This window comes from Periplaneta americana, chromosome 6, assembly GCF_040183065.1.
Source record: "Periplaneta americana isolate PAMFEO1 chromosome 6, P.americana_PAMFEO1_priV1, whole genome shotgun sequence".
Lineage (NCBI taxonomy): Eukaryota > Metazoa > Arthropoda > Insecta > Blattodea > Blattidae > Periplaneta > Periplaneta americana.
In genome coordinates this window covers 43,834,079-43,861,815 of record NC_091122.1, presented here as the reverse complement: position 1 = coordinate 43,861,815, position 27,737 = coordinate 43,834,079, and the positions used below count along the sequence as shown (strand labels likewise).

The following is a 27,737-nucleotide window of genomic DNA, read 5'->3' as shown; positions in this document are numbered from 1 at the left end:
GAGCATATATTTTGTATTGTCTAAGGAAATAGATATTCAGAGGCTGGATATATTTATTTATTTTTTTTTAGGTGGAATGATCATACATCCTATGTCCTAGGCTTGGAATGATTCATTTATTAAGGTTGTGTCCTTGTCCTTATTCAGTGACTCACACAACAGTCTACATTTTTGATTAGCTGCAATATTTTCATACAGAACGTTGGAGAAAAATGTTCTTAAATGGACTCTAGACATTTTACCACTCGCACTAGCTTCTAGGCTAGGCTAGGCTTACGGGTAAGGTGTCCCATCCCCTTAATTTGTGCAGTGCTCTCCCCACCCCTCAACTTGTACAGTGCTCTAACAGACAAACCACACATTACACAAACGAATGCTTTTGGGAGCTTTACAGAGATGTAAAGATGGGCCTGTATACAAAATTTGGATACGAAATTCCTGTTCGAACAGAAACCCTTCCCTTGTAAGTGTATGACTTGCTTCCCGTCTTTCATTGAAATAATTATCTCTATTCGCCTCAACGAGTCCTGTAAGAATTTCAATTTCGCCAGTTTCCTTTTTTCTACTACCATGCAACAGTCTTTATCAGTGTTGCCAACACGGTGGTTTACCCACTAAAGCTACGGTTTGGCTACGACGATCTTCGCCGAACGAACATCGCTGACGATTCAAATGGCCAGCGGTCATCGTCAGAGAGTGGTTTCTTTACCGGCGAACTTCGTAGGTGGATAGTTTATTGTTTTATATAGTTGACCATGTCTGATCAGCTGATAAGTGGATGATATGATAACGTTATAATATAAGTTTTGCCTTGAAAAACAAGTACGGATCTTTAAAGTAGTTAATGTCATGTTTAGAAATAGATACACAGAGGGGTCTTGTAATTCATTGATATTAAGACATCTTGAAAATGAACCCACCAATTTTAAGGAATATTTGAGACTTTCTCCCGAACAATTTCATTTTGTTTTAAGTTCAATTGAAAATTCTATTGTAAAATTACACACAAAATTTATTCACAAACCAATAAGCCCAGCTGAAAGATAAGCATAACTTTAAGGTAAAAACCAATGATACGATGATCGTATAAACACTTTATTTTTGCTTTTTACAATGTTATTATTTTCATTTAGGAGCATTTATTTAGGAAATAATGTTACAAATAAAAAAAATAATGTGAGAAGGAGGTTGTTGCACTTCTCTCCTTTGCTCGGAATTCCACTTCACTTACTATTTCACACTCAAACTTTTGCTTCAGTAGCTAAATCTGTCGCATCGTGTGTGTCCTTCAATTATGAATCACTTTACTCAATTGTATTAACAGTTCTGGTTGTTGCAAAATATAGATTTGTTATTGTATACGTTGGTTCTTCTTTTTGGCTCATGTCGAACAGGGATTTGTGTTTAATCGATATCTCGTCTTCATTAGTGGAGAAATTGCAGAAAGATTTCTGTTTTACCGCCATTATGGTATGTATGATGTATAAATCACATGTTATTAAATGATTTAACACATGACCTACTGTAATTTTACAATTGGTTTCTAGGCGATGATCGTCAGGTTTTTGCCTCCACGGCAAACGCCGACGATGTTCGTCGAGCCCAGCGACGTTCGTTGACGTTCATCGCCGTAAAGAAGCCATGCACATTGAAATCAACGGAACAGAATCCCAGCGAAGATCGCCGTAGACAAACCGTAGCTTAAATCTAAAATTCATTAAACGGTGGGCAGTGGGAAATCTAGTTTATTTTAATGTCATTGGAAATTTTTAGTGATTTTGCAATAATTCTCAAACACATCTGTAAGGCAGATTATACAGGGGCATCATTTTATTTTTACTTCAATTTTATTGTACCAGAGTTTTTGAATGTACTTCACTCCCACCCCTTCTACTAATGAAGTTCAACCATTCTCCACACAGAACCAAGACCGCATATACAGTCATAGTAGCCTTACGGTCATAGTAAACAGTACGTTCCAAAAATATGTTCGCGTTTTCCAGTGACGGAAGAGCTTTCAGTATTGAATAATTTTCGCACAGGTACTGTCGTCCATTTGCCTATGTCGCATCCCGGTTTCCTCCACCTGCTTCTATTCGCCTCTCTGTAAAGGCTAGTAGCTGGGCTGTTTTAGCTCTTTTCTGAGACCATTAATTTCTGTTAGAAATTGGACGTCTACGTAATATTATACCCATACAATTGTTTAAAATAACTTAAATAGAAGGGCCTCGTTAAGTAATTAACTGTAACGTGATTTCCTCCCTTTCTACGACCCTGCGACATAACCACTTGGACGGACAGTAGATAGCATGTCTGAGTAATTCTATCTTTTCGGATCGAGCAGAAGTGAAGATTGAATTTACAGTACGTAAGGTACTCTTTTATAGAGTAGGTACAGAATCATTTCAACATGAGTTACTGATACGAAGTACGAACCTGGTAATTGGAATTAGGTACAATAGTCTATAGTGCGATAATATGCACATTAGAATTGAAGCCTGTATCGAAATGAACGGCCACCATTTTCAAAAATGTGTTTAAATATCCATATTATGATTATTTTTCAATTTAACTTCATTCTCTATATTGTACGCTAATGTGCTGTAGACAATTATACACTGCATAATGAATACGTCCGAATGGAAAGCTCAGTTCGTGAGTAAAAACACTCATTGTCAATACTGTACTGTATTTTGATTAAACAAAAATCTAATGAAAATTATCAAACTCACAAGCGCGATATTTCCTACTTTACGTAAATGGATGAACTACTTTTCTTCCCTCGTATACCTAATAAAGTGATTTGTTTGTATATTACACCAGTATCATCGAACTCCAGTCTTGGAAAGGAGTAGCAAGCGGTGTTTCCGTTTCTCAATCGTTGATCCAAAGGTATAGTCAGGTTAATATTAGAAATGTTAGTAAAAATAAAATTATGTCTCTGTATATAAAACACCCACGACTCTTTCGACGATGGCCCTATCTTTTCAAAATATTTGTCTTGGAATATTAGATGTCCTATCAAAGTACTCTGCAGTTAAACGCACAACCCGATGGCTGGGACTGAAAACAAAGCATTAGTCTTAATACACAAACTGAGAAATTAATTCCATGACGGCGCGTTTCTTTCGTTATTCTTCAATCAAGCAACTGCTGAAAAAACTTTATGAGTGTATGGAAATACTGAAAAATGTTGGCAGACTAAGTTTCCATTTTGTTCTACAACAAATTAAGGTTTTCTTAATTCAATACAGCCCAAAACGTTACTGAAAACGTTAAAGTACAGTAGTGAGTGATGAACAATTTCAGCATTACTACTGCTCGTGAAGTTTTCCAGTACAAAGAGGTATCAAATAAAAACCCGTTAAAAGAATTACAGAGTTCGCGCCATCTATGCTAGGGTCTATGTCTTGCTTGGTGAAATTCAGAAGTGCATTCAAAGTATTATCATTAAACCAAAATTAGAAATAGCAAGGGAATTTCAGTAAATTTTGAAATTAGGACTTCACTAAGACTAGTGTTTTTTTAGTAGGTTATTTTACGACGCTTTATCAACAGCTTAGGTTATTTAGCGTCTGAATGAGATGAAGGTGATAATGCCGGTGAAATGAGTCCGGGGTCCAGCACCGAAAGTTACCCAGCATTTGCTCATATTGGGTTGAGGGAAAACCCCGGAAAAAACCTCAACCAGGTAACTTGCCCCAACCGGGAATCGAACCCGGGCCACCTGGTTTCGCGGCCAGACGCGCTAGTCGTTACTCCACAGGTGTGGACAAGACTAGTGGTATATGTTGTTATAATTCTTAATAATTATTCATATTATTATATCTTATAAAATATTGGCATTATTTAATAATTAAATGTAAAAAAATCTGTAGGAACGTAAATCTGGTGAGTTATTTTTGACGTATTTGATGAGTTTTTGTGACCGTGCAGTGGTTTTGCGCAGATTGGAGTTTGCAACAGTGGTTTTCACATCACTGGAGGTTTAGATTTTCCCTAAATAAATTTACTCACAATTTTGTTTTTAATTGGTTATTTTACAACGATTTTCCAACTGCTTTATATAGCGTCTGAATGAAAAGTGGTAATGCCAGCGAAATGAGTCCAGGGCACAGCGCCGAACCTTCTTAATGGATTGAGGCAGAGCCTCCTTCAGTTACAAGCCGGAGCCATACGTCGGCAACACTGTAATTAACTGCCAAACGGAAGCCTACGATGCAGAACATATTGTGTTTGTGCTAATGCCGATTTTCATTGTCAATTTACAATATACAGTAAGTATGTGTCGATGGAATTATTACAATATACAGTAAGTATGTGTCGATGGAATTATTACAATATACAGTAAGTATGTGTCGATGGAATTATGTTCGCGGTCGTACCAAACGTTAATTGTTGATGTATTATAAACTAAGTGCGTGTTGGCGATAAAAACAAGACAATAAATGAAAATATGGCTGCAGTCTCTAGCAATTTTTACGGTTATTATTAATGACAGAGTGATTGACAATTCTTCTAAATATTGTATAAACTATATTTTTATAGTCTTACTTGTGGTTTGTGGTGTATCAGAATTCTAGTCAAATTGTTGGGTCTCGCCTGCTATATCAATAAAGTTACGCCGTTGATTTTCAAGTTCATTGTAAACAGCTGTTTTGTGATCCCATAAATGTTGCAGTGTTGTTGAAGATTCGGAATGCCTGCTATAGGTCAGAACTACCTATAATTTGTAGATGCATACACTCACTTTGTTGGTTTTCAGGGTTTGTTTATTAATATTATTCCTTTTGAATAAATTACTTATAAACATGTTTCTTTTCGCTTCGTATTTACAGGATTTAAAGTTCAATGAGTTTACGCTAATTGGCACATACTTAATACATAATGATGTGTTTTGTTACGTATTACATTGAAGGTATGTTTCTTCATTTTTCATAGATCTTTATATTTGGCCTTGGGCTATTTTAAAATTATATTTTAGAAAATTTATAACAAATAATTTTGGATAACAGTATTGTTATGGTGACTGGCGAGGATCAAACTAAAACTGGCTTCCTGGGCATCCGAAATATTTATAGAAAAGCACGACAGATAATCACACGAAATTAAAATGTACATGATATCCTAGACCTTTCACGTCAGAGGTGAAACAATATAAAGCGGCAAAACATTGTCAATTTATTAGCCACATAATGGTTAATTGATTGGAATAGGGTACTGCGAAACTACGTCGTTATTGTATTTATTTTTGGTATAAGTAACATTTCTTCAAGTATTTATTTATTTTCCCTTGTACCATAAAAAAAAACACGTATGCTTTTAATTTTTTTAAGTTATAAGTGGCTGTATGCAAGTACTTACGGGGTATTCTGAAACTCAAATAAAATACCATTTACGATTCCGTAATAAATTACGTACATCAATACAGTGAATCTTGATCAGTGCACTTAGTTTTGTATCAATTAATGTCGAAAATGTACACGTGACAACGAAATCAAAGCACTAAAACGTCAAACGTCATGCCTTTATTTCGCCTCCGCCCGCCTCCACTCAGCGTTGCCAAACCTACCTATGCTCCGGCTTGTAACTGAAGACGGCTCTGATTGAGGGGAAAACTCCGAAAAAACCTCAACCAGGTAACTTCTCCCAAGTAGGATTTGAACCCGAGCCCGCTCGTTTCACGGTCAGGCGTGCTAACCATTACTCCAAAGCGGTGGACTTACACCTTAAGTTGGTCGTTATATGGTAATTAACACGCATGTATAAATAGAGTAGCGGTATCAGATTGAAAACCACTCACATAAAATGTTCAAGCAGATCTTGTTTGTTAACGTTTATTGTTTTTATAGAGTATTATTTTGCAGGTTCGCTTGACGGAGACCCGGAGACGAGGGACTCGCAGACGGAGAACAAGTCCCCGGACGACGGCAACTCGGGATCCAAGCGAAGGGGTCCGCGCACCACCATCAAGGCCAAGCAGCTCGAGATCCTCAAGACGGCGTTCTCGCAGACGCCCAAGCCTACGAGACACATTCGGGAGCAACTCGCCAAGGAGACCGGCCTGCCTATGAGGGTCATACAGGTACGCGCGCCTCACTTTATGCACAGACGGGAGCACCTAAGAATGCCGAACTTACATGTAGTGCGCAGAAAGAGAGCCAGCTAGTTTTCAAACTATTTAAGTAACAAAGAGAATTTTTGTGGTGAAGAATGAGTAGAATTGAGAAGAATTCTCTCCGGCACCGAGATTCAAACCCGGGTTTTCGGCTCTACGTGCTGACGCTTTATCCACTAAGCCATACCGGATTCAAATTCAGATGCTGGATTCAATCCCTCTCAGTTTAAGTTCTACCTCTCTGTTCCCCTTTGCTGGTCTATCCTCATGTACTGTGTCACAGAATATGTGACAGTGGCACAATGTCCAACACACTATGTACAGAGGTGCATTTATTGCGAGTGAGAATTTTTTATTAACGTCGTCGTCGAGCATCCCGTTAGCCAAGGATATTTCTTATACCATGACAATGAGAAAGTTATATTTTCTCTTCCTCTATCCGCTTTTAGTATGTAAATGCGGTTTCGATCTACAAATAATGACCTCAATGTTCTCGCAGTATGAGCCATTTTACACAAAAATAATTTGTAACACGCACCATGCACTTTTGATTACACTAGCACTGAACAACGCAGCGCAGCGCTTTCAGAGAACTCTAGTATAGCGCGACGTATTATTGTGACGGAAGGCTAGCCTCATTTCGTACGGAAATGTAGCAAATCGATACCCCTTCCGCGGTCTCCTCTCAAGCTTGCGAGTCAAGGTCGTATAGGTATCCTACAAGCAAAACTCAGTTCGGACTCCTCGCGGCGCGCATGCTATACCCCTCTTACTCCCCTGCAGTAGGGTTGAGAGCATGCTGGAAACGGGAGCATACGTCATCTGCGTGAGACAGTCACGCCCGCTGGTTTCTGCGCACCAATTTTTCCTTATTGGGTGCCTATAGCTATGTCTTTAGAGGCTTCTGCCATGAGCCTCGCACTGAACTCTCCATTCTGGAATGACTGACAACAATGAACCTGATATAGGGAAGAATTGGAGTGAAACCAAGTGTTACGAACTTACAGGCCTACTGTTACTAGGTATAATAACTCAATTTGTTTAGTAGACTGAAAGCTGGTTCACAATAAGCCGTGAACTAAAACGACAACAAATGCATTTATTTTAACAATATTTCCGTTCTCGTTGATTCCGTTCCCATTGTATTGCGAACCAGCCTTAATGGGAGAGGATGGTATTTTTTAAAACTTTTTTCCTATTTGGTGTAAAATATTAACTTTTATGTAGAGAGCTCATAGCTGTGGCAACTCAACCAAATAAAAATATTTTGAAAAAAAAAAAAAATATACCCAATGCAGGATTGTACTAAAACCGATATATCTAAAACGTTTTTAAAGATAGATTCTGACAGTTTTTTTGCAATGAATTTGCAAAAGCATGTTCTACAAACTGTCCGTAACAGAATTTTGATATTATTCCCTACGTTTGTAAAATAAACAATTAAAATTTAATAACAATTTTCTGATTTCCTTTCTTGCAAACAAACGGACGTATTTTTTTAAATGAAATCAATGAATAAAATTTTGTTACAGAGAAACAGTCTAAAGAATATGTGTTCTAAATTTCATGCATGTATCTTTAATAGTTCAGAAATTATATCCATTTTTGTCTGGCAATGTAGCAAAAAAAAAAAAAATGAAGTCACTTTAAACCGATAAAAGCGGGCGTGTGATTTAAAAATCTATAGCGCAGGAAGTTTAAAAATGACGTCTCATCATCCGATACGGGGACAAATATCCACAAAATGTTATGCAATGCATTCCACACATATCAAAGGGTATTTTAAAGAAAACATTTTTTTTTTTAAATTTAATTTACCGGAAACAACAATGAAAGTGGGCGAGTGATTTAAAAATCAATAACGCAGGAAGTTTAAAAATGGCGACTCAACATCCGATAAGGGCACAAATACCCACAAAATGTTATGCTATGCATTCCACACATACCACAGAGTATTTTAAAGAATTTTTTTTTAATTTACTCATTTTTCATCAAAAAATACCATCCTCTCCCCTTAAGCCTCAAAATCCTCTTAAGAGCTTCGCCACTAATGGTAATATGGCAAAAATCTGCGATAATATATCAGTTATCTAAATAAAATCGTCTGCCCAAACTGAAAGACTCAAGTGCATACATATCACATAGATTTATTTGTTACTGCGCATTCAGTTACCAGTATTGTTACGTGCTTCCTACTGTGTTTATATTCGTTTGTGCTCAGTTTCATAAGCGAGTCTCTACCGACTGCTTTAGACCCTTTCGTGACACGAATCGCGTGTCTAGACTTTGCGAACTGTTGTATTTATATATCTTGTTAAAGAGCCAGTGTCCACAGTCTCTGTTGTGCATGGTTTTATCTAGAAAAACTGAGATTTGATCAGAATTTATCGCAAGAATTAGTTAATTACACTTCCTTTACACTAGTGACCTCTGCGCTTTACGAGTTCTTTCATAGCAGTTACGGTCAATTGTCTTTGTATCGTTTTACTGCCGTGTCAAATTAAACGATAACGGTCATTTTTTTTCCATACAATTTATAACGCAACTAGGCTAAAATCTTATACCAGAAATCGTGAAATAAGGTATGAGTAGAGACCATATTTATTTGGAATTAGCGATACGCGCGAAATTTCCCACAATTACATTCACTGTTACATTTAACCTTCTAGATACCTAAAAATATCATATTTAAGGAAAACAAGCTCGCGAAATAACGCGAAATTTCGAACACAGTGCGAAATATGTAAATAACTATTAAATTGATTGATTGATTGTTTATTCTATACATGGATGTACACGTCAATTACATAATAAATAGAAAACAATAAAATTAAAAACACTACAAGTTAAAATACATTTAAAATAAATAATATAATCATGTAGTATTGTATATTATCATAACTTGCGATTTAAGAATTCTTTTACTGAATAAAAAGTTTGATCAGTTAAAATCTGTTTAACTTTCACTTTATATTTTGCATAAGATAAAGATTGTATCTGCAGTGGTAATTTGTTAAAAAACAAAATGCCAGTATATGCAGGCGATTTTTCATATTTCACAAGTCTATGATTTTTATTGAGAACAGATGTGCGTTTCGTGTATTATAATAATGATAATCTAGATTCTTATTGTATTTATTCTCATTCTGTTTCAAGAACATTAGGCATTTGTAAATATAAATAGATGGAAATGTTAAAATTTTATATTGTTTAAAATAAGGTTTGCATGAGTCAAAACTCTTTAATTTAAAAATGGATCGTATAGTTCTTTTTTGTGCAATAAATATCCTATTGACATTGATAGAGTTACCCCATAAGAAAACGGCATAACTGAGATATGCATAAGCAACTGAATAGTGAATAGAAATCAATATTTTGGTGTTTAGTATATCTCTCAGTTGCAAAATAGCAAAATTAGCAGAACAAAGTTTTTTAGCAATAAAATCAGAATGCTCGTTCCAAGTCAGTAGATTATCCATAATTATGCCACCTCTATCGCAAAAACTACGAAATATACACCAAAATTGTATTCAGTATTGCTAAAGAAACATAAGACTTATTTGTAACTTTTGCTTCAGTTGCTTCGGTTGGTATTCTGTATTTTTTTTCTATGGATATTGTGTACACTCACATCTACTATCTCTACTGCTATGGGAAAAGATCGATTTCTGTAATCGACTTCAGTAAAGATTGAAGAATTTTGCATGTAATATACATGCAAGCCACCAGCATAGCTCAGTCTGCAGAGATGTTTTCCTTTTGATCCGCAACTGTGCTCGGGCGTGGGTTCGATTTCCGTTTGAGTTGATTACCTGGTTGGATTTTTTCCGAGGCTTTTGTCAATCGTAAGGCTAATGTCAGGTAATCTACGGCGGATCCTCGGCCTAATCTCGCCATAATATATCATCTCGGTATCACCAATTTTATCGACGCTAAATAGCCTATTAGTTGATACAGAGTCGTTAAATAACCAACAAAAAATACATGCTTCTGCGTAGTTTATATTTGGTGACGATGATATGATGTGCGATATGTGTAAGCAAAAACAAGTAACAAGAAGTTTTAGGCTCTATTAAATATAACATAATTTCAATTGACAACTTATTTCAAGAAATACCCACCAGATTTACAACTTTTCATGAAGTATCCACCAAAATAGTGGCAGATTTAACCCCGAAATAACTCATTTTATTTCACCAAAAAATACTGTCACTAACTAAGGATAACATTCAATTTTCGAATAATAATAATAATAATAATAATAATAATAATAATAATAATAATAATAATAATAATGCATTAAAACAGTATGCACTGTTAAGAGGACAAGTAAAGAACTGTGTTTGAGTCACAGACAAAAGTTAGCTGGTATATAAGGATATGATAATATCCCGCAGATATTGTTATCATTTATATGTGAATAATGCCAATCATATATTAACTTTCTATAGTTACATATGTATTGTGTACGCGTCTGTTTCGAGTCTATATCAAAGCACAACTGAATAACATTTTTTTTTTATGCTCGACCATGCCGAAATGTAGTAATTATACACCTGGTAGCAGCCCTTTAATGGACCTAATTAAAGTTCAGGTGTTCCAGCAATCAGAAAATACCATTGTAGCAATATGAAAGCGCAAGTATCGATTATTCTCGGATATGCAATCGAAAGACAACAAGCGCGAGGTTAGACAAAGCCTTTCACAAAGCACATTCCCGCAAATTCATTTCACCAATTGCACAATAAATCACCTATATTTGAAATAAAGTCAGTTCTGTTATTGTAATAATAAGCGTTAATTGTAAATAATATTCAAATAAATTCAATTTGTCTTCTCATTTTTCAATGTCTAATTCAATTTCAAGGTTATATCACGATTAATGTTTATTTTACTCTCTAGATTATATCAAGGTCAATGTCGACATTTGTTTCTCGGAAAAAAATAAACACTTTCGCGTCTGCGCACATCTCACAATTTACGAGGTATTGCACAAGGTCAGTTCCGCTCCTCAGTCAGATAAGAATAACATGAATACTTATGAATAATTTCAAGTTAGAAATATGATCGAGCATAAAAAGTCGTATGAAACTTGCCTATAGTGGTAATTAAGACGTTGCATAATGCACTATTTAAATATAGGTACTACAATACTCTATGGATTAGAATAAACTCTACCAATTTTATTAGATTATGTATAACCACGGACTCCCCTTGTGTATAGACTTGTTCACATTGTTAAGTTTATCGGATATGAAGTAAGCTTTTCCATAGCAACCGAAGTCGAATTTCCGTTGCGCAAATTCCATTAATTTTTTCTAGTAGTGTAAGTAGAATATAACTTAGATGTTCCACACAAAATTCGTACATCTAATAATGAGAACGTATCTGTCAACTATGTGTATATACAGGGTGATTCACGAGGATTTACCATCCCTTACGGAGCTTATTTCCAAAGACTTTCTGAGCAATAATTGTCATATAAAATTGGTCAAAATCTCAATAGTTTCAGAATTACACTAATTTGAAGTTGTTTGTAAAATATCATTATTCTTGAGTTTTAAGGGTAAAAGAATATTACAGATAAAGAATATACTATTCAGAAGTATCATTTCTTTAAGTAGCTAATATTCTGAAGCTAGAAATGTGTTGTGAATTCTGTAGTTGCTTCGCACAGAATTTTTTTCGACTTTCAACTACAAAATTACATTTTCTTACGGATTTATCACAACAATTGTTGCAAATCACACAACTCTTGTAAATTCTTTAAGGTTGTACATTAGGATACATAATTAAACTGTAAAGAATCAAGTTCCTATTGTCGTATGATTTGTAACAATGGTAAGAATGGTGTAATTTTTAGTTAAAGATTGAAAAAGAAAATCTGTATAAAGCAATTAACAACACATTTTATTTTAATTTATTGAATATGCCCCAACGAGTTCATATGTAAAGGCTATACAAAAACACATACATATGTTATACAATGCAATTGAAAAGTCATGAAACTACAGTCTATGGAAACAAACAATAACAGAAGAATTTATTAAAGAAAGAAAGCAAAATAAGAACAAATAGTAAGATGACATAAAGTTTTGGGCAGAAAGAAGAAAAAGTTTGAAACCATCAAATAAATAAATCAACTGAGAATTAAAATAAATAATCTTCCCAAAAACGTATTTTATCCATGACCATAACGAAAAGCATGCTTTTACTAAATACTTTTGCGTTTGTAAAGTAGGCTTTTATTCAACATTACTTTATTTCACTAGTGAGATAAAGACTTTACCTCACAGTTTGAACTTTATCTCACAGTTCATTAGTATTTTCCTAGTACCCGGGTACACACGTATACTTTTCCATTCAACTATTACTCAAGAAGTTAATACACCGTGTTCCGCTTATAAGTATAATAAAAGAAATAGTTATAATTTCATAACAATGCATGCAAATGGGTTAAGATTGGTACCATTGTAAAGAGGAAATTGGGAAGTTTTAATCCATTGTTGTTACTTATTTTTAGAAGACTCACGCATGCGCAGATCATTAAATAAGAGAATTCGTATCGTATCTTTAGTCAGTCAGCATGTGGACGCCACAGCAGAAAGCCTTTTGTGTGCTGTCATTAGCAGAACATAGATCCATAATTCGTGTACAGCGCTTGTTTCGCCGTCAGTACAATCTTAGACCGAGGGAAGCTGTACCGACGTACGTCTCAATAATGAAATGGGATAGGCAGCTCAGAGAAACAGGAAGTTTGTTGTCTAATGCAGGTAAACATTCCAAGCGTAAAGTGTCTGACGAAAATGTCGAACGCATTCGCGAGGCATTTCAGAGAAGCCCGCGGAAATCCATTCGACAGGCTAGTGTGCAGTTGAACATCCCACCAACAACAGTGCATACAGTGCTCCATAAAAGATTGCGTTTGCGAGCGTACAAGCTGCAACTTCATCAGATGATTACGCCGAATGATAAACTGGAACGAAAACGCTTTGCAGAAACAATGTTGGATAAAGTGGACGATGACGACACATTTCTAACTCGAGTCTGTTTCTCAGATGAGGCAACCTTCCACGTCAGTGGAAAAGTAAACCGACACAATTGTCGCATCTGGGGGTCGGAAAATCCAAGTGTCGTAATTGAACACCAACGGGATTCCCCTAAATGGAATGTTTGGTGTGGGATCATGCGTGACAGAATCATTGGTCCCTATTTCTTTGCTGAAAAGACAGTCACTGCAAACACGTACCTGGATATGTTGCAACTGTATGCTGTGCCACAACTCCCAGATGGAGCAATTTTCCAGCAAGATGGGGCTCCACCACACTTTGCCAACATGGTTCGCACATTCTTAGACGAACAATTCCCTGCAAGATGGATCGGAAGAGGATCACCGTACATCACATGGCCTGCCAGATCACCAGATCTAACACCACCTGATTTTTTCCTGTGGGGGTTTGTTAAGGACCAGGTCTACAGGACGCCAGTACGTGATTTGGCAGACTTACAAGAAAGAATTTATGCTGCTGTCAACAATGTTACACCACAGATGCTTCATAACACTTGGGTCGAGGTTGAATACCGGTTGGATATTTCCCGTGCCACCAATGGAAGCCATGTTGAGATTTATGGAACATAAGGTAACAAAAATTCCCAGTTTTCATTCTTTGTAGCAGTTGGTTTCAACTATATACTTGTATTAATTCAGAAGTTATAGCTATTTCTTTTGTTATACTTATAAGCGGAACACTCTGTATATTAGTTACTAGATGTCACTACCTCTACTTCTTTATTACCATTTCTTAAATATACATACACTCAATCTCCTTCTCTTATCTCTATCTGCTACGTCGTATTTGTACATTACATCCATATCTAATATGCATCTTTTTAAAATTTTGTAATAATTTACCTTTTGGGATGCGAGGAAACTTGAACCTACGAAGTTGGGTTTATAGGATTTTAAAACAACACGCGTTAGCCAACTGAGCTAAACAGACACGATGATTAATTAAGTTTTAATATTCCTCTTAAGTTTACAGAAGTAAAATGTGAAATTATTTTAATCACATTAGTCCCGTGAACACTTCTAAATAATCCCTGAAACTTAAAAAAGACGAAAATACACGTTTAAAGTGAAAAAATATATATTAAAATTATATAATTAATTATAATTTGTTATTTATTCAACGCCTTAGATACCATTCTTTACTAATCATGGCCTCCTACATCATGACCAACCTAGTACACGTATTGATTCTAAAATCCATGCCATGGTACGTGATTACATGAGGACTTATTTTCAACATATTTTCTTTTATGAAACATAATTTTTCGTTATGGTCATGGATAAAATTACGTATGGTACTTGTGAGCGTGATCTTTATTGCATTCGTGCAATAAAGATGCACTTACCTCACAAGTATCATAAATAACTATTTAAACAATTCTTAAAACACCGGCAATTTGGTAAAATTCTATATTCTAAAGGACGTTGGTTAAAAGTTGTTGTTAAAAATGGTTAAGTCCTTTCGATCCATAAGTTACCGAGCTATGCTGAGAAAAAATATGTCTTTTAGTCTTGTTAAATAAGTATGTATATCTTTATTAAACTGAAATATAATATTACTATGTATTAAATTGTTAATAACTTTGTACATGAAAATGGCAGCACCTAATTTGATAATTGATTCAACTGGTAGAACGAAAGAAAATAAAGATATTTAACTGGAGTCAAATAATGAAAACTCAATAAATTTCTTAAAGCTCTATTTTGAATAATTTGTAAAGGTCTCAAAGCAGTTTTCTTATTATTTCCCCAAATAAATGACATATACATTAAATGAGAATGGATAAAAGCATAATATAGATTCAAGAGACAAGATATAGATACAGTATTGCTTCAGAACACTAGCCAATTAAAGAAATGATACTTCTCAATAGTATACCATGCCCCGGTTCCTAGTCGACTTCTGTAAATCTTTTGGCTTGCATAAAAATATTTTAAGAGATCTAACAATTGCATCACTCAAAGGCTCAATAGCTATTTTCAGGCATCATACATATGGACCATGGCTAATTCGCATCTCCTTGACGTTACTTCGTTTAATATGATGTGTTTCAATATAATTAAATTTTATTTTTCACTCTAACAACAATGGCGGCCGGGTAGCTCAGTTGGTAGAGCAGCTGGCTACGGACTGGAAGGTCCGGGGTTCGATCCCAGGTGGTGACAGGATTTTTTCTCGTTGCCAAACTTTCAGAACGGTCCCGAGGTTCACTCAGCCTCCTATAAAATTGAGTACCGGGTCCTTCCCGGGGGTAAAAGGCGGTCAGAGCGTGGTGCCGACCACACCACCTCATTCTAGTGCCGAGGTCATGGAAAGCATGGGGCTCTACCTCCATGCCCCCCAAGTGCCTTCATGGCATGTTACGGGGATACCTTTACCTTTTACCTTTTTACTCTAACAACAATGTATCACTAAGCCTCAAGGCATTTACTCTATTGTATCATGGTACTCTTTGTCGATGGCATTCTGTAGTGGTTACAGGAAGAAATTAAATCTAATCTAATACTTTTTACCCTTAAAACTAAAGAAAAAAGTATTTTACTAAGAACTTCAAATTAATGTAACTCTGAAAATACTGAGATTCGGACACATAGGCCTATTTATATGACTTTTTTGCTCAGAATGTCTTCGGAAATAAGATGCGTAAGGGACTTAAATCCTCGTGAATCGCTCTGTATATATATATATATATATATATATATATATATATATATATATATTCTTTTTTTAATTTAAATTGTCAGTACATTAAGAATTAGCTTCTATCTAAAATTACTAACATTATGCTATTCCAGCATTAATAGTCTGAATGAAGATCTTGATTCCATCTCTTCCTGGTCTCAACAATTTGGGCTTAACCTAAACGCATGTAAATCACAGGCTATTCTGTTTGCGAACCGTAGATTAATTCCTGAAGTCAACGACCTGAATATTCCACCTGTGAAACTGAATAAAACAATCATCCCGTTTAGCTCTACCGTCAAAAATCTCGGAGTACATTTCGAATCTAATCTCAATTGGGATACGCATATTAAATATACATGTAAGAAGGCATTCTCTATTCTCCATTCACTAAAAAGATTGTATCATTATCCATCTAAATTAAAACAGACGCTGGTACAGACACTCATTCTACCTCACTTCGATTATTGCGACGTTTTGTTCAGTGATCTCAGGATTGATTCCGCTCAGAAACTACAGCGTGTTCATAACGCGTGCGTCCGCTTCATTTGTAATGTTCGATACTATGATCATATCTCACCTTCTTTCAAGAAGTTATCGTGGCTTAGGTTACATGAGAGGAGAAATCTGCACTCACTTTCTCTCTTATATGGAATTATGCACTCTTCATCCCCCTATTATTTATTCGCTCGATTTCATACTCTCTCTCGCTATCATAATATTAATACTCGATCACAACGCGATAACACGCTAGAAATTCCACTTCACGCATCGTCTCTGTATTCCTCATCCTTCACTGTTGCTACGTCTCGTCACTGGAACTCTCTGCCGCCTGAAGTCAAGGGCTGCCGAACATTGAATTCTTTCAAATCCAAGTTAGAAAATTATCTTATGACGAGTTGCCAAACTAACTTACTATTATGACAAGTGTTGTATTGCATGTTTCCACGTATTCACATTTTTTTTATGTTCTAATGATATTCAACTTATTTTATATTTTTGTTTTCATATTTTCCGATAATGTTATATCTCTAATGTGATAAGTTGAGCTATATATAATCTTAATTTTCCTTATTGTGTGTACTTAGAAATATTGTATTCACTGTATACTTTGTACTGCACTATTTTATTACTACTATTAGTATTATTATTATTATTATCATCATTATTACTATTCTTATTCTTATTATTATTATTATTATTATTATGAATAATTGTCTTTTTTTGTATGCCTCATTTATTTTGACCTGCTGTTCACATATTATTATGCTTTTTTCTTTCTTTCTGTATGTTATATATTATGTCTGATTTCTTCTTATTTGTTGTTTATTTTTTATTATTATTATCTTATTCAGTTTTGTGTGTAAAATTGTAGTGTAATTTGTAAATTTGTAGTGTTTTTGTAACGCAGTCTTTACTCCTGGTTGAGTGTTAGAGAAGGCCGTATGGCCTTAACTCTGCCAGGTTAAATAAATCATTATTATTATTATTATTATTATTATTATTATTATTATTATTATTATTATTATTATTATTATTATTCCAAGTAATTTCCGTAGTGTTACTTTAAAATTCTCACGATAGTTAGGGCAGAATGGACTAAAATCCTTAAATTAAATTATAGTAATTAAATATCTCTGTTAAAAACAACACGTCACTGGTAGAGCTGTAAAGCTATGAGAGTTGTACGTACGAGAAACGCTTTATTTTCCCTGCATCATTACGATGTAGCAATGATACGGATTACGAGAAGCGGTTGGACGACGCATTTTTGTCAACAACAAAGTTGTACTGCCTGATATCAAAACAAACACACAACTTTGTCAACCAGTCTGTTATAGTTCCAGCGATGAAACTTTACGCTCATTTGTCTAGCATCGGGGAAATGCAACTCTTGCTTTACGACACAGACACGTGCGCTAAAGATTGATTCAAACGACAACTATCACTTCTTGTTGGTTTATCTACGACCATGATTCCGCAATTTCAATTTAAATTATTGAACGTACAGACGAAACTCACAACGTTGTTTATTTTATAACTGTTATGTATCGTTCCATTTAATTCCGTTTATGTCCCCATTATAGCGGCGTTAGATAAAACAAAGTTTCAAATACGAGACATATAAGTTAGTTAACTGGTTTTTCGAGTGCCGAACCTGGTATTGATCCCAGGACTTAGGCTTACATTGACCCATTGTGTGTCTTGCTATACAATATTGTTCTAGCCCGACAGATGGCTCGAATGCCATTCCTGAATTACCAATTTTGTAGGTAAGAGGTAGGCTATCTCTTCTTAACCATCGATATACGGTAATTTAATTACTCATTTATTTATTTATTTACTAGCCGTACCCGTGCGCTCCGCTGTACCTGCTAGAAATAAATATGAAGTAATTACATAATTAAAATAGGACGTTTGATCCAGGGAACATTCGTGTTTGATAGAAGGATAAATCGTTTAATATGTTACTTAATTTAAATTGTATTTTAATAATTAAAATGCGATCATTTTGGTCCAGAGAGCACTCAGAAGTTACTGTAATAACATTATAGCATTATGCCCATCTAGAGAAACTACACTTTCCAATGGTGAAATAATAATTAATTATACAAATCGGTTAGCTTTCGATATTACTTTATACAAACACAGAAACATTCTCTGTAGGCTATGTTTCATAGCTTTCGATTGTTGTTGTCCAAGGCCCTTTATAGACGTAGTCATTTGTTTTCATTTCATTACACCGCCTTAGATGGCATTGTATTTTAATTTTAAAACTCATTTATCTCATTAAATATCAGTTCTATCAAAATTATGCAAAGAATAAAACTTATCGGAAATCATTTTTAAAGAAACTTTTGTTGTGTAACATATTTCACAAAAATCAATAATAAGCGAGATATTTCGATTTATTTAATTCAGGCCCCCTTATAACCCCCCCCCTTTTAAATAACGTATTTTGAATGTCATATAGCCTAAAATCTAAGTTATAGCGAACTTAATGTATATTCCAATTTTCATATAAAAAGGATTCAGCCATTATCGCGTGAAAAGGTAACAAACATCCAGGTAGACAGACAGACAGACAAACAAAAATTAAAAAAAAAAAAAAAAAAACGATTTTCGTTTTTAGGGTGGTTAATTATATATGTTAACGCTAATTATTTTTGGAAAACCGAAAATTACCAGAAAAATATCAGCTACAGATTTATTATTATTATTATAGATTTACTTATTTATTCATTAATTCTTCGAATAGCGAAGTTATTATTTATTTCTTTATTACAGACTCTAGTTCATCGTCTGACGACGAGGTTATGTGCTCTGTTGTCTTTTTTTTATTTTGTATAAAATTAATGCATTAGTGCACTATTTCTAATAACAAATAGGCATATTTAGGTTTCTCACTGAAACTTCTATTCCTGATTTCTTTCTGGTTCGTATTGGTCTAAATTTATTGCAATTTTTTTTTTTCGTTGTTAACTCTATAGCATCTATTAGATGCTTTATGGTTGTGCTAACAGATGGAGTTACTTGTCAACAATGTGACGCTGAAACGTGTGTTCAGATTACTGCCCAGCGACAGTCCTGATGTATTTTTATATTTGTGATGACTGGTTAATTAATATTAACCCGGCACACTCACAATCACACTCACATTCATACAAATTTCCAGATTCTAGACACCCAGGTAATTTTTCTTCTTCAAGAAAAATTCACCGAACCCGGGACCTCCGGGTCTGCAAGCCAACATGCTGACCAACAGACCACGCAGGCAGTCATTGCAAATTTTGACAACAATAAAAGTAGGCCTAATTTGTCACATCAGCCAAACAGCCGATGTTCATTTTTTAAATTCATTCACGTACTATTGCGTCACTTGTGAAATCCAAAGATGGTTGGTTAACAATCCAATAATTACTAAATGTATGTTCTGCAACCCGACAATACGCCTAACTTTAAAGGTCTACTAACTAATGGAGGAATACATTAATTATAGATCTGTTTTCTTGCAACCCAGCATAAGATAAATAGTTTTCTTCGACAAGGTTTTGTTATGAATCTTGGAAACATTTTCACGTCATTCTCTTCAGATATGGAGGGTAGCTGTGAATATATTGAATAAGCAGTCGCGGACAGCCGATGAGGGGTGGTCCTCCAGCTTGGGGGTTGGGTGAAGGGCTAACAACTCATCACCGTAAAAAACAGCTTATTACGAAACCTTCAAATAGGCCCAAGCCTCGGAATGGAACTGATTCTCTGGCACGACCACTCCTTACCTTTTTAAATTTGCTCTAGAGTATGCCATTAGGAAAGTCCAGGATAACAGAGAGGGTTTGGAATTGAACGGGTTACATCAGCTGCTTGTCTATGCGGATGACATGAATATATTAGAAGAAAATCCACAAACGATTAGGGAAAACACGGAAATTTTACTTGAAGCAAGTAAAGAGATAGGTTTGGAAGTAAATCCCGAAAAGACTAAGTATATGATTATGTCTCGTGACCAGAATATTGTACGAAATGGAAATATAAAAATTGGAAATTTATCTTTTGAAGAGGTTAAATGATAAAAGAGTTCTATTCAGTCAATACTTAACATAAAAACACAATAAAACATGTTATAACAACATACAAACAAGTTTAAAAACAAACGTTTTCGCCAATTTTGATTGGCATCTTCAGGTCGTGTACGTCGAATAGAACATGTTATGATATCATGTTTTATTGTGTTTTTATGTCAAGTATTGACTGAATAGAACTCTTTTATCAATTAACATTGCACTTAACGAAACCAATATGCCTTTAAAATTTTTGGAGAGGTGGTAAAATTAAAAAACCTGGGAGCAACAGTAACAAATATAAATGATACTCGGGAGAAAATTAAACACAGAATAAATATGGGAAATGCCTGTTATTATTCGGTTGAGAAGCTTTTGCCATCCAGTCTGCTGTCAAAAAACCTGAAAGTTAGAATTATACAAAACAATTATATTAAACTTGGACTCTCACTTTGAGAGATGAACATAGGTTAAGGGCGTTTGAGAATAAGGTGCTTAGGAAAATATTTGGGACTAAGAGGGATGAAGTTACAGGAGAATGGAGAAAGTTACACAACACAGAACTGCTCGCATTGTATTCTTCACCTGACATAATTGGGAACTTAAAATCCAGACGTTTGAGATGGGCAGGGCATGTAGCACGTATGGGCGAATCCAGAAATGCATATAGAGTGTTAGTTGGGAGGCGGGAGGGAAAAAGACCTTTGGGGAGGCCGAGACGTAGATGGAAAGATAATATTAAAATGGATTTGAGGGAGGTGAGATATGATGATAGAGACTGGATTAATCTTGCTCAGTATAGGGACCAATGGCGGCCTTATGTGAGGGCGGCAATGAACTTCCGTGTTCCTTAAAAGTAAGAGTAGTAGTAGTAGTAGTAGTAATAATAATAATAATAATAATAATAATAATAATAATAATAACGATAATGATTATGATGATGTCGGCAGCGGCAACAGGAATGTGATACAATCTAAAGTGATGGTGATGACTTTGAAATTTTTTCTTAGAGAACACAACGTACAGTTAATTCCTGACCGCTAGAGACTACAAAAATAAGTATCATGAAGATTGAAAGGAGTTGAGATGCAGAAAATGTATTAGGCCGCTTTGCAAATCGTGACACCGGAGTAGGAAGAGAAAAGATATCTAGATTGCTGTGTCTCGCCTCACAAAGGAGTTCAGAGTAAGACATTTGCTGGATGATTAAGAATATCCAGCGGGGTGGTGAAGATAACGTTCTATAAAGAACGAGGACACATTTTCTTTGGTGTGAGATTGCACACAAAAATAATGTGCCAGATGACAGGGCTGGTGGGCACAGGCGTGCGACATCCAACATGCACAGCGCCTGGGACTCAAGGAAAGAAGGGTGCAAGTCAGAGAACAAGACAATTCCCTACTATGTAAGTTGGAGCTACATCTAATAAGGAAAATCGATTCAGTCGCTTCAAAAACATTGAACGCAACAGGCCTACGAATTCAGTCCTTGAAGGATCAGTGTGTGTCAGTCGCTTGCATTCAGAGCGATCGGATGTTACGCGTGCGGTAGAACAGAATATTAACTCCACTAAAAGAAATCCAGTGGCGTAAAGGCAACATGAAGATCGATTAATCGGACTATCTCTTAGGAATTTGGAGTTGTGTCGATGCAGTAAAGCGTGTCATGGACAACGAACGACAGGTAGAAGTCTGTTGAATTCCCTTTAAACATTATTGTTTATTCTCTGAGAGTGTGATGAAATTCGGGCAAATAATTTCTGACACACTGAATTTTCATGAAAGGTTAAATGTGTTACGTAGGAATATTCATTGTAATGGATTTATAGAGAAGTATTCCTCGAATACATAGGCAGACAGACAGACAGACAGACAGACAGACAGACAGACAGACAGACAGACAGACAGACAGGCAGACAGACAGACAGACAGGCAGGCAGGCAGACAGGTAGACAGATAGGTAGGTAGGTAGGTAGGTAGGTAGGGATAGATAGATAGGTAGGTAGGTAGGTAGGTAGGTAGGTAGGTAGATAGATAGATAGATAGATAGATAGATAGATAGATAGATAGATAGATAGATAGATAGATAGATAGATAGATAGATAGATAGATAGATAGATAGATAGATAGATAGATAGATAGATAGATAGATAGATAGATAGATAGATAGATAGATAGATAGATAGATAGATAGATAGATAGATAGATAGATAGATAGATAGATAGATAGATAGATAGATAGACAGACAGACAGACAGACAGACAGACAGACAGACAGACAGACAGACAGACAGATTGATTTATTGATGCATAATAAATTATACAAACTCATGTACACGATCCTTCGCACGAGCCCGTACGGCCATTCGTGCTATAACTATGCACAGTTTGAAACTTCAAAACGAAAATAATACCTACTAATAATAAAATATTAAAATAACAGTTATTATTATTACTACCGTTATCATTCATTATCACAATTACAACTAATCTAACTTCGAACCAAATTTCACAAAAATAATAAAAATAAAATAAATGTAAGATACGAAAAAAGAAAAAAAAAACACAGTGAAAGATATATATATATAAACAATTCAATTTCCCTTATTGAAACTGCACGAAATAATCCAACTAATAAATATAAAGGTAATACATAAAAAAACATACACACGCAATAAAATACAAATAGAAAAAAAAGACACAATAAATACAAAAAGAACATTATCCCCTAATTACCTCATTCGTCCAGTGTTGATACTACTCACTACAACACTAATTAATAACTCTTTCTCTTATTTCCTCGGCTCCCTCCCCCTCGGCCAGTTCCACCCTCAACTCTCGAACTTTTGCCATAAATTTTCCCACACTGTCACAAAATCTAACGTTATTTAATATATTGTATTTTAGTTTATACAGGGTGAGTCAAGAGGTTGCGCACAAACTTAAGAGCCTATAGAGGGATCGATACAATTACTTCAGAATAGGAACTTAAGGTCCAGGAAGTAATCCTGGGTCATTGCAAGCCTGGGAATGTCAGGCACTACATAGTAGACAAAGATGATCTTTATCAAACACTTTTCTTTTCAAAAGTTGTTCAAATTGGCGAAGTGTTTCTTGATCGGGAGCTGGTGTCTCGTACATGAGGCTTTTAATATCTATGCCCCCAGAAGAAGAAATCAAAATTCGTCAGATCAGGGGAGCGGGGTGGCCAATTAATTGAACCTTCTCTTCTGATCCAACGTCCGGGATATGTGTCATTTAGTATGCAGCGTACTTGAAGAAAAAAAGTGTGCAGGTGCTCTGTCTAGTTGCATCCACATCTGACGACGCAAGATAAGTCGTACGTTCTCTAACAGTTCTGGAAGAACGTCTCGTATGAAGACCTTGTACTTCACCCCATTCAAACGTGGTTGCAGAGAGACGTCTTCATCATTTCATAGTGTATCGAACCCAATGCCTCATTGCAAAGTAAGCTTAAATCTGCAATGTAGTTCCTGACATCCCCAAGCGTGCACCGACTCAGGATTACTTCCTACACCAGTCATGTCAACTGATGCCCATAGGCGCAAGCGCGCGCTTTAGAGGTCAGGAGAGCCTGAGCGCTTTACAGCGGAAAAGAAAGAAACTGACGAAAGAGGTAGAATATGCCGCTTGGTAGAGCTATATACAGGGATGGTCAGCACTGATTCAATGGAGAATGGGGAAAGAACTTATTAAAACTGCATCCATATTAATTTTTATATTTGTCTGAGAAGTATAAATATGTATAGTATGTAAGTTTTAATTTTAACGCTCATTTTGCACAAGTTTGCTTTTTTATTCAAAATTAATATTTTCTCAACTTTATTACAAAAAAGTGAAATTTTCAGATATGTTTATTTAATAGCCTTACAGGTACTGAAACAATGTTCTCGTAAATCTAATATATCGTAAATACGTATTACTGAAGATAGTGTGTTGAAAATTTTGAAAATATTCGCATGGAAAATGTTTGTAAGCAAATGAATTAACAAAGCAACTACTGTTACATCATAAACAAAATATATGTGCCCATGTGTTGTAAAAACGTCAGCTCTATAGCTTCAGCAGATTTCGAGAAAACAATTTAATATTCTGATGATAGGAAGTTGCGCACCAATATCACCTTAAATCATAATGCGATAAGAGTTTTGTTATGTAATATTAGTTACAGTTAAAACGTATACCTAGGTAACTTTGCTTTGTACTATAATATTATTTTGATTAGTTTATTGATTACTTTTACAAGACTAAAGATGCCATCAATATCAATTCCAACTTACCATGTCATACTCAATCTCTTTCTTTGCAATATCACTTTCTCTATGAATGATGTGTTTCATTCACTTAGTATAGTATAATTGTACTATAGAATTTATGTGAATATTCCTTCTTAACTCTTTATTATGTTATTAACATTTAAAACACACCTGCAATATTAAGAAATTGGTGTTAGTATTTTGTTTTACAGACAATATATGTAATAGCAAACATAAAGAAGCCATATAAAATAACGACATAAAATTTCACGATCCGTTTGAAGTTTGTGTACCATTGTTTTCTAAATTCAATGCGCACGACGTCAAGGTCAGAAAAATGCGCTTACTTTGACATCACTGTCCTAGACCATAAGTTTCTACTCGAAAGTAGTTGTATTTCGACCCCTCTATAAGCTCCTTAAGTTTGTGCACAACCTTTTGAATCACCCTGTATTATATTAAGAGATACAAGTATTTAGGAAAAAGCGATGAAAATCATTTCAGCACTTAAAAATTCAACATTCTCGATAGGGTCTTCGGAGCTTAATGATTGTCATGCTAACCACTAAACCACAGAGAACACATAAAAAGTGAATGGGATTTGAATGATTGAATGTGAGTGTGATAGCTGAATGTACAAGAAAATTGTTTGCAAATATGGCCAACAGTAAAGGAAGAAATTATAGGACAGAATGAGTAATCGATCACGGCATTGGAAGCAAATCGTGAGAACAAAGAGCAGTGAGGGAACAAAAATAAAAGTGCTCTGAAGTCGGGTTGAAGTAGGCCTGTTAGCTCCATTACAGCAGTGCTCGGGTATTTACGACAATCTATTGGAAGGATTTACGACTCAAGACTACAATAAGCTATGAATAGAATAACTCATTACGTATCGTCGTTAAAAGTTACAAGGTTTTTGTGCCGCAAAGACCAGGGTTCGAGACTGGACGGTACACATAATTAGATTCCAACGTTAAGCCTCTGTGACCTGGACCAGTGCTATAGATTCCAGGTGATTTATGTTTCGGACGATAAAAGTGTAGGGATGTGAACGAAGTTACAGATCTCTCAGAAATGTGAGCGCCAGAAGAGCTCATGAAACATGTCTTTCAAATCATTACACGTCCTATCTGAAAGGAAGATTTTTTCTTCTTCTGCCATGTACAGGATTAGTATGTCAGGGTCAGTCCGTATATATTGCTTTCTTCTTGAGATCTCCCATAGCCCCTACTTTGCTCCGTCTTGCTTGGAAGTAGTTTTTTTTATTCTGAGAATTCTACGATACGCCTGCGATGCGAACCACTCCCGCACTGCTGTTTTCACTTCATCGTCGCCATCAAAACTTTGACCACCGAGGAACTTATTGAGGTGCAGGAAGAGATGAAAGTTACTCGGAACCAAATCCGGGCTGTAGGGGGGATGGTCAATTTGTTCCCATCCAAATTTCGAGATGAGATTTTGGGTGTCGTTGCCATCAAAACGTTGACCACCGAGGAACTTCTTGAGGTGCAGGAAGACATGAAAGTCACTCGGAGCCAAATCCGGGCTGTAGGGGGGATGGTCAATTTGTTCCCAGCCAAATTTCGAGATGAGATTTTGGGTGTCGTCGCCATCTAAACGTTGACCACCGAGGAACTTCTTGAGGTGCAGGAAGACATGAAAGTCACTCGGAGCCAAATCCGGGCTGTAGGGGAGATGGTCAATTTGTTCCCAGGCAAATTTCGAGATGAGATTTTGGGTGTCGTCGCCATCAAAACGTTGACCACCGAGGAACTTTTTGAGGTGCAGGGAGAGATTAAAGTCACTCGGAGCCAAATCCGGGCTGTAGGGATGATGGTCAATTTGTTTCTGTCCTCATGAATTTTTTCATCGACAGCACGCACCAAATCGTCATTGATCAAAGATGGCCGACCGGTACGCTGCTCGTCATGCACAGAGACGCGGCCCTCGTTGAACTTCCTAACCCATCTCCTGAACATTCCATCACTAATGGCATCATCACAAAGTTGACGATGTATGTCAGCTGGTTTGATGTTTCTCGCATTCAAGAAACGGATAACAGACCGCAGCTCACAGTCGGCGGGGTGCTCGATCACTTTAAACATTTCAACTGATCACAACTAACCACACACACGGACTGAAGCTCTGAAACTGCATGCACAGCTTGCCTGAGGAAGAAAACACGCATGCGCAAAATAACGATTGCAGCGATGCGACGGCTATAATTGAAAACGGAACTTACTTTAAGAACACGCCTCGTATCTGGTACTCGTTCTGTTTACGCCCCTTGGGATATACTGTGTGTCCCGTAGAATCACTACCACAAAGAAATCTGAATATCTCCTAAACTAATAGTGACAGAATAACCGGACTTAGATTTTTTGTTAGAAAAACTCACCAAGTTTCAATAGATCGCATATGTGCGCCTCTGGTGGCAATATGAGGACGGTATTTTATCTCCCTCCATGTGTTCCGCAGCATTACAGGTGTGACGAAAGCACAAGCTGCAGCTTTTGCACAATTTGGATTTTGTATGCAATCTTTTATGGACAATGTTGTGAACAGTCGACTTCGGCCCAGCTCTGAACTGGCCCGTCGAATTGATTTCCTTGGATGCGCTGAAATGCTTGCCTAACATCATGCCTCTTTTACTGGGTGGAAGTAAATCATTATTTGCTTAGATATAAATGTGATTTCAGTAACTGAAAGTGATAGGACCAATTTTTATTTTGCCTATTTTGCCTTTTCAAGGTATTTCTTATCAACAAATGCCTTTTTTTGTTATTTTAAAGCAATATTTCTTGTTTATTTGCAATTTTCTATTGTTTATTTGCAATTTTCTAATTAATTGTAATGTAATGTGTAGGCCTATGGCATTTAAATATTTGAAACAATGACTAACTTCACTAACAATAGTAAATAAAAGTAATTTATTTCAGTGCTTAATCTGCTAATAATCGTGCTTTAATGCTATTGGTGTAATATGAATAATGATCGACAATCCACAGTTACAAATATAATATTGTCA

General features: G+C 35.8%; 1 protein-coding gene across 2 annotated transcripts in view; it reads left to right on the top strand.

Annotated features, from left to right (window-relative positions):
* Positions 1-27,737, top strand: part of Lim1 (LIM homeobox 1) — a 539,144-nt gene that overhangs the window by 462,027 nt on the left and 49,380 nt on the right. For both annotated transcript variants that reach the window (XM_069828032.1, XM_069828033.1), the window contains exon 5: positions 5,868-6,085. In XM_069828032.1, the coding sequence (XP_069684133.1) occupies positions 5,868-6,085 (218 nt within the window). The remainder of the gene's footprint in view (positions 1-5,867; positions 6,086-27,737) is intronic.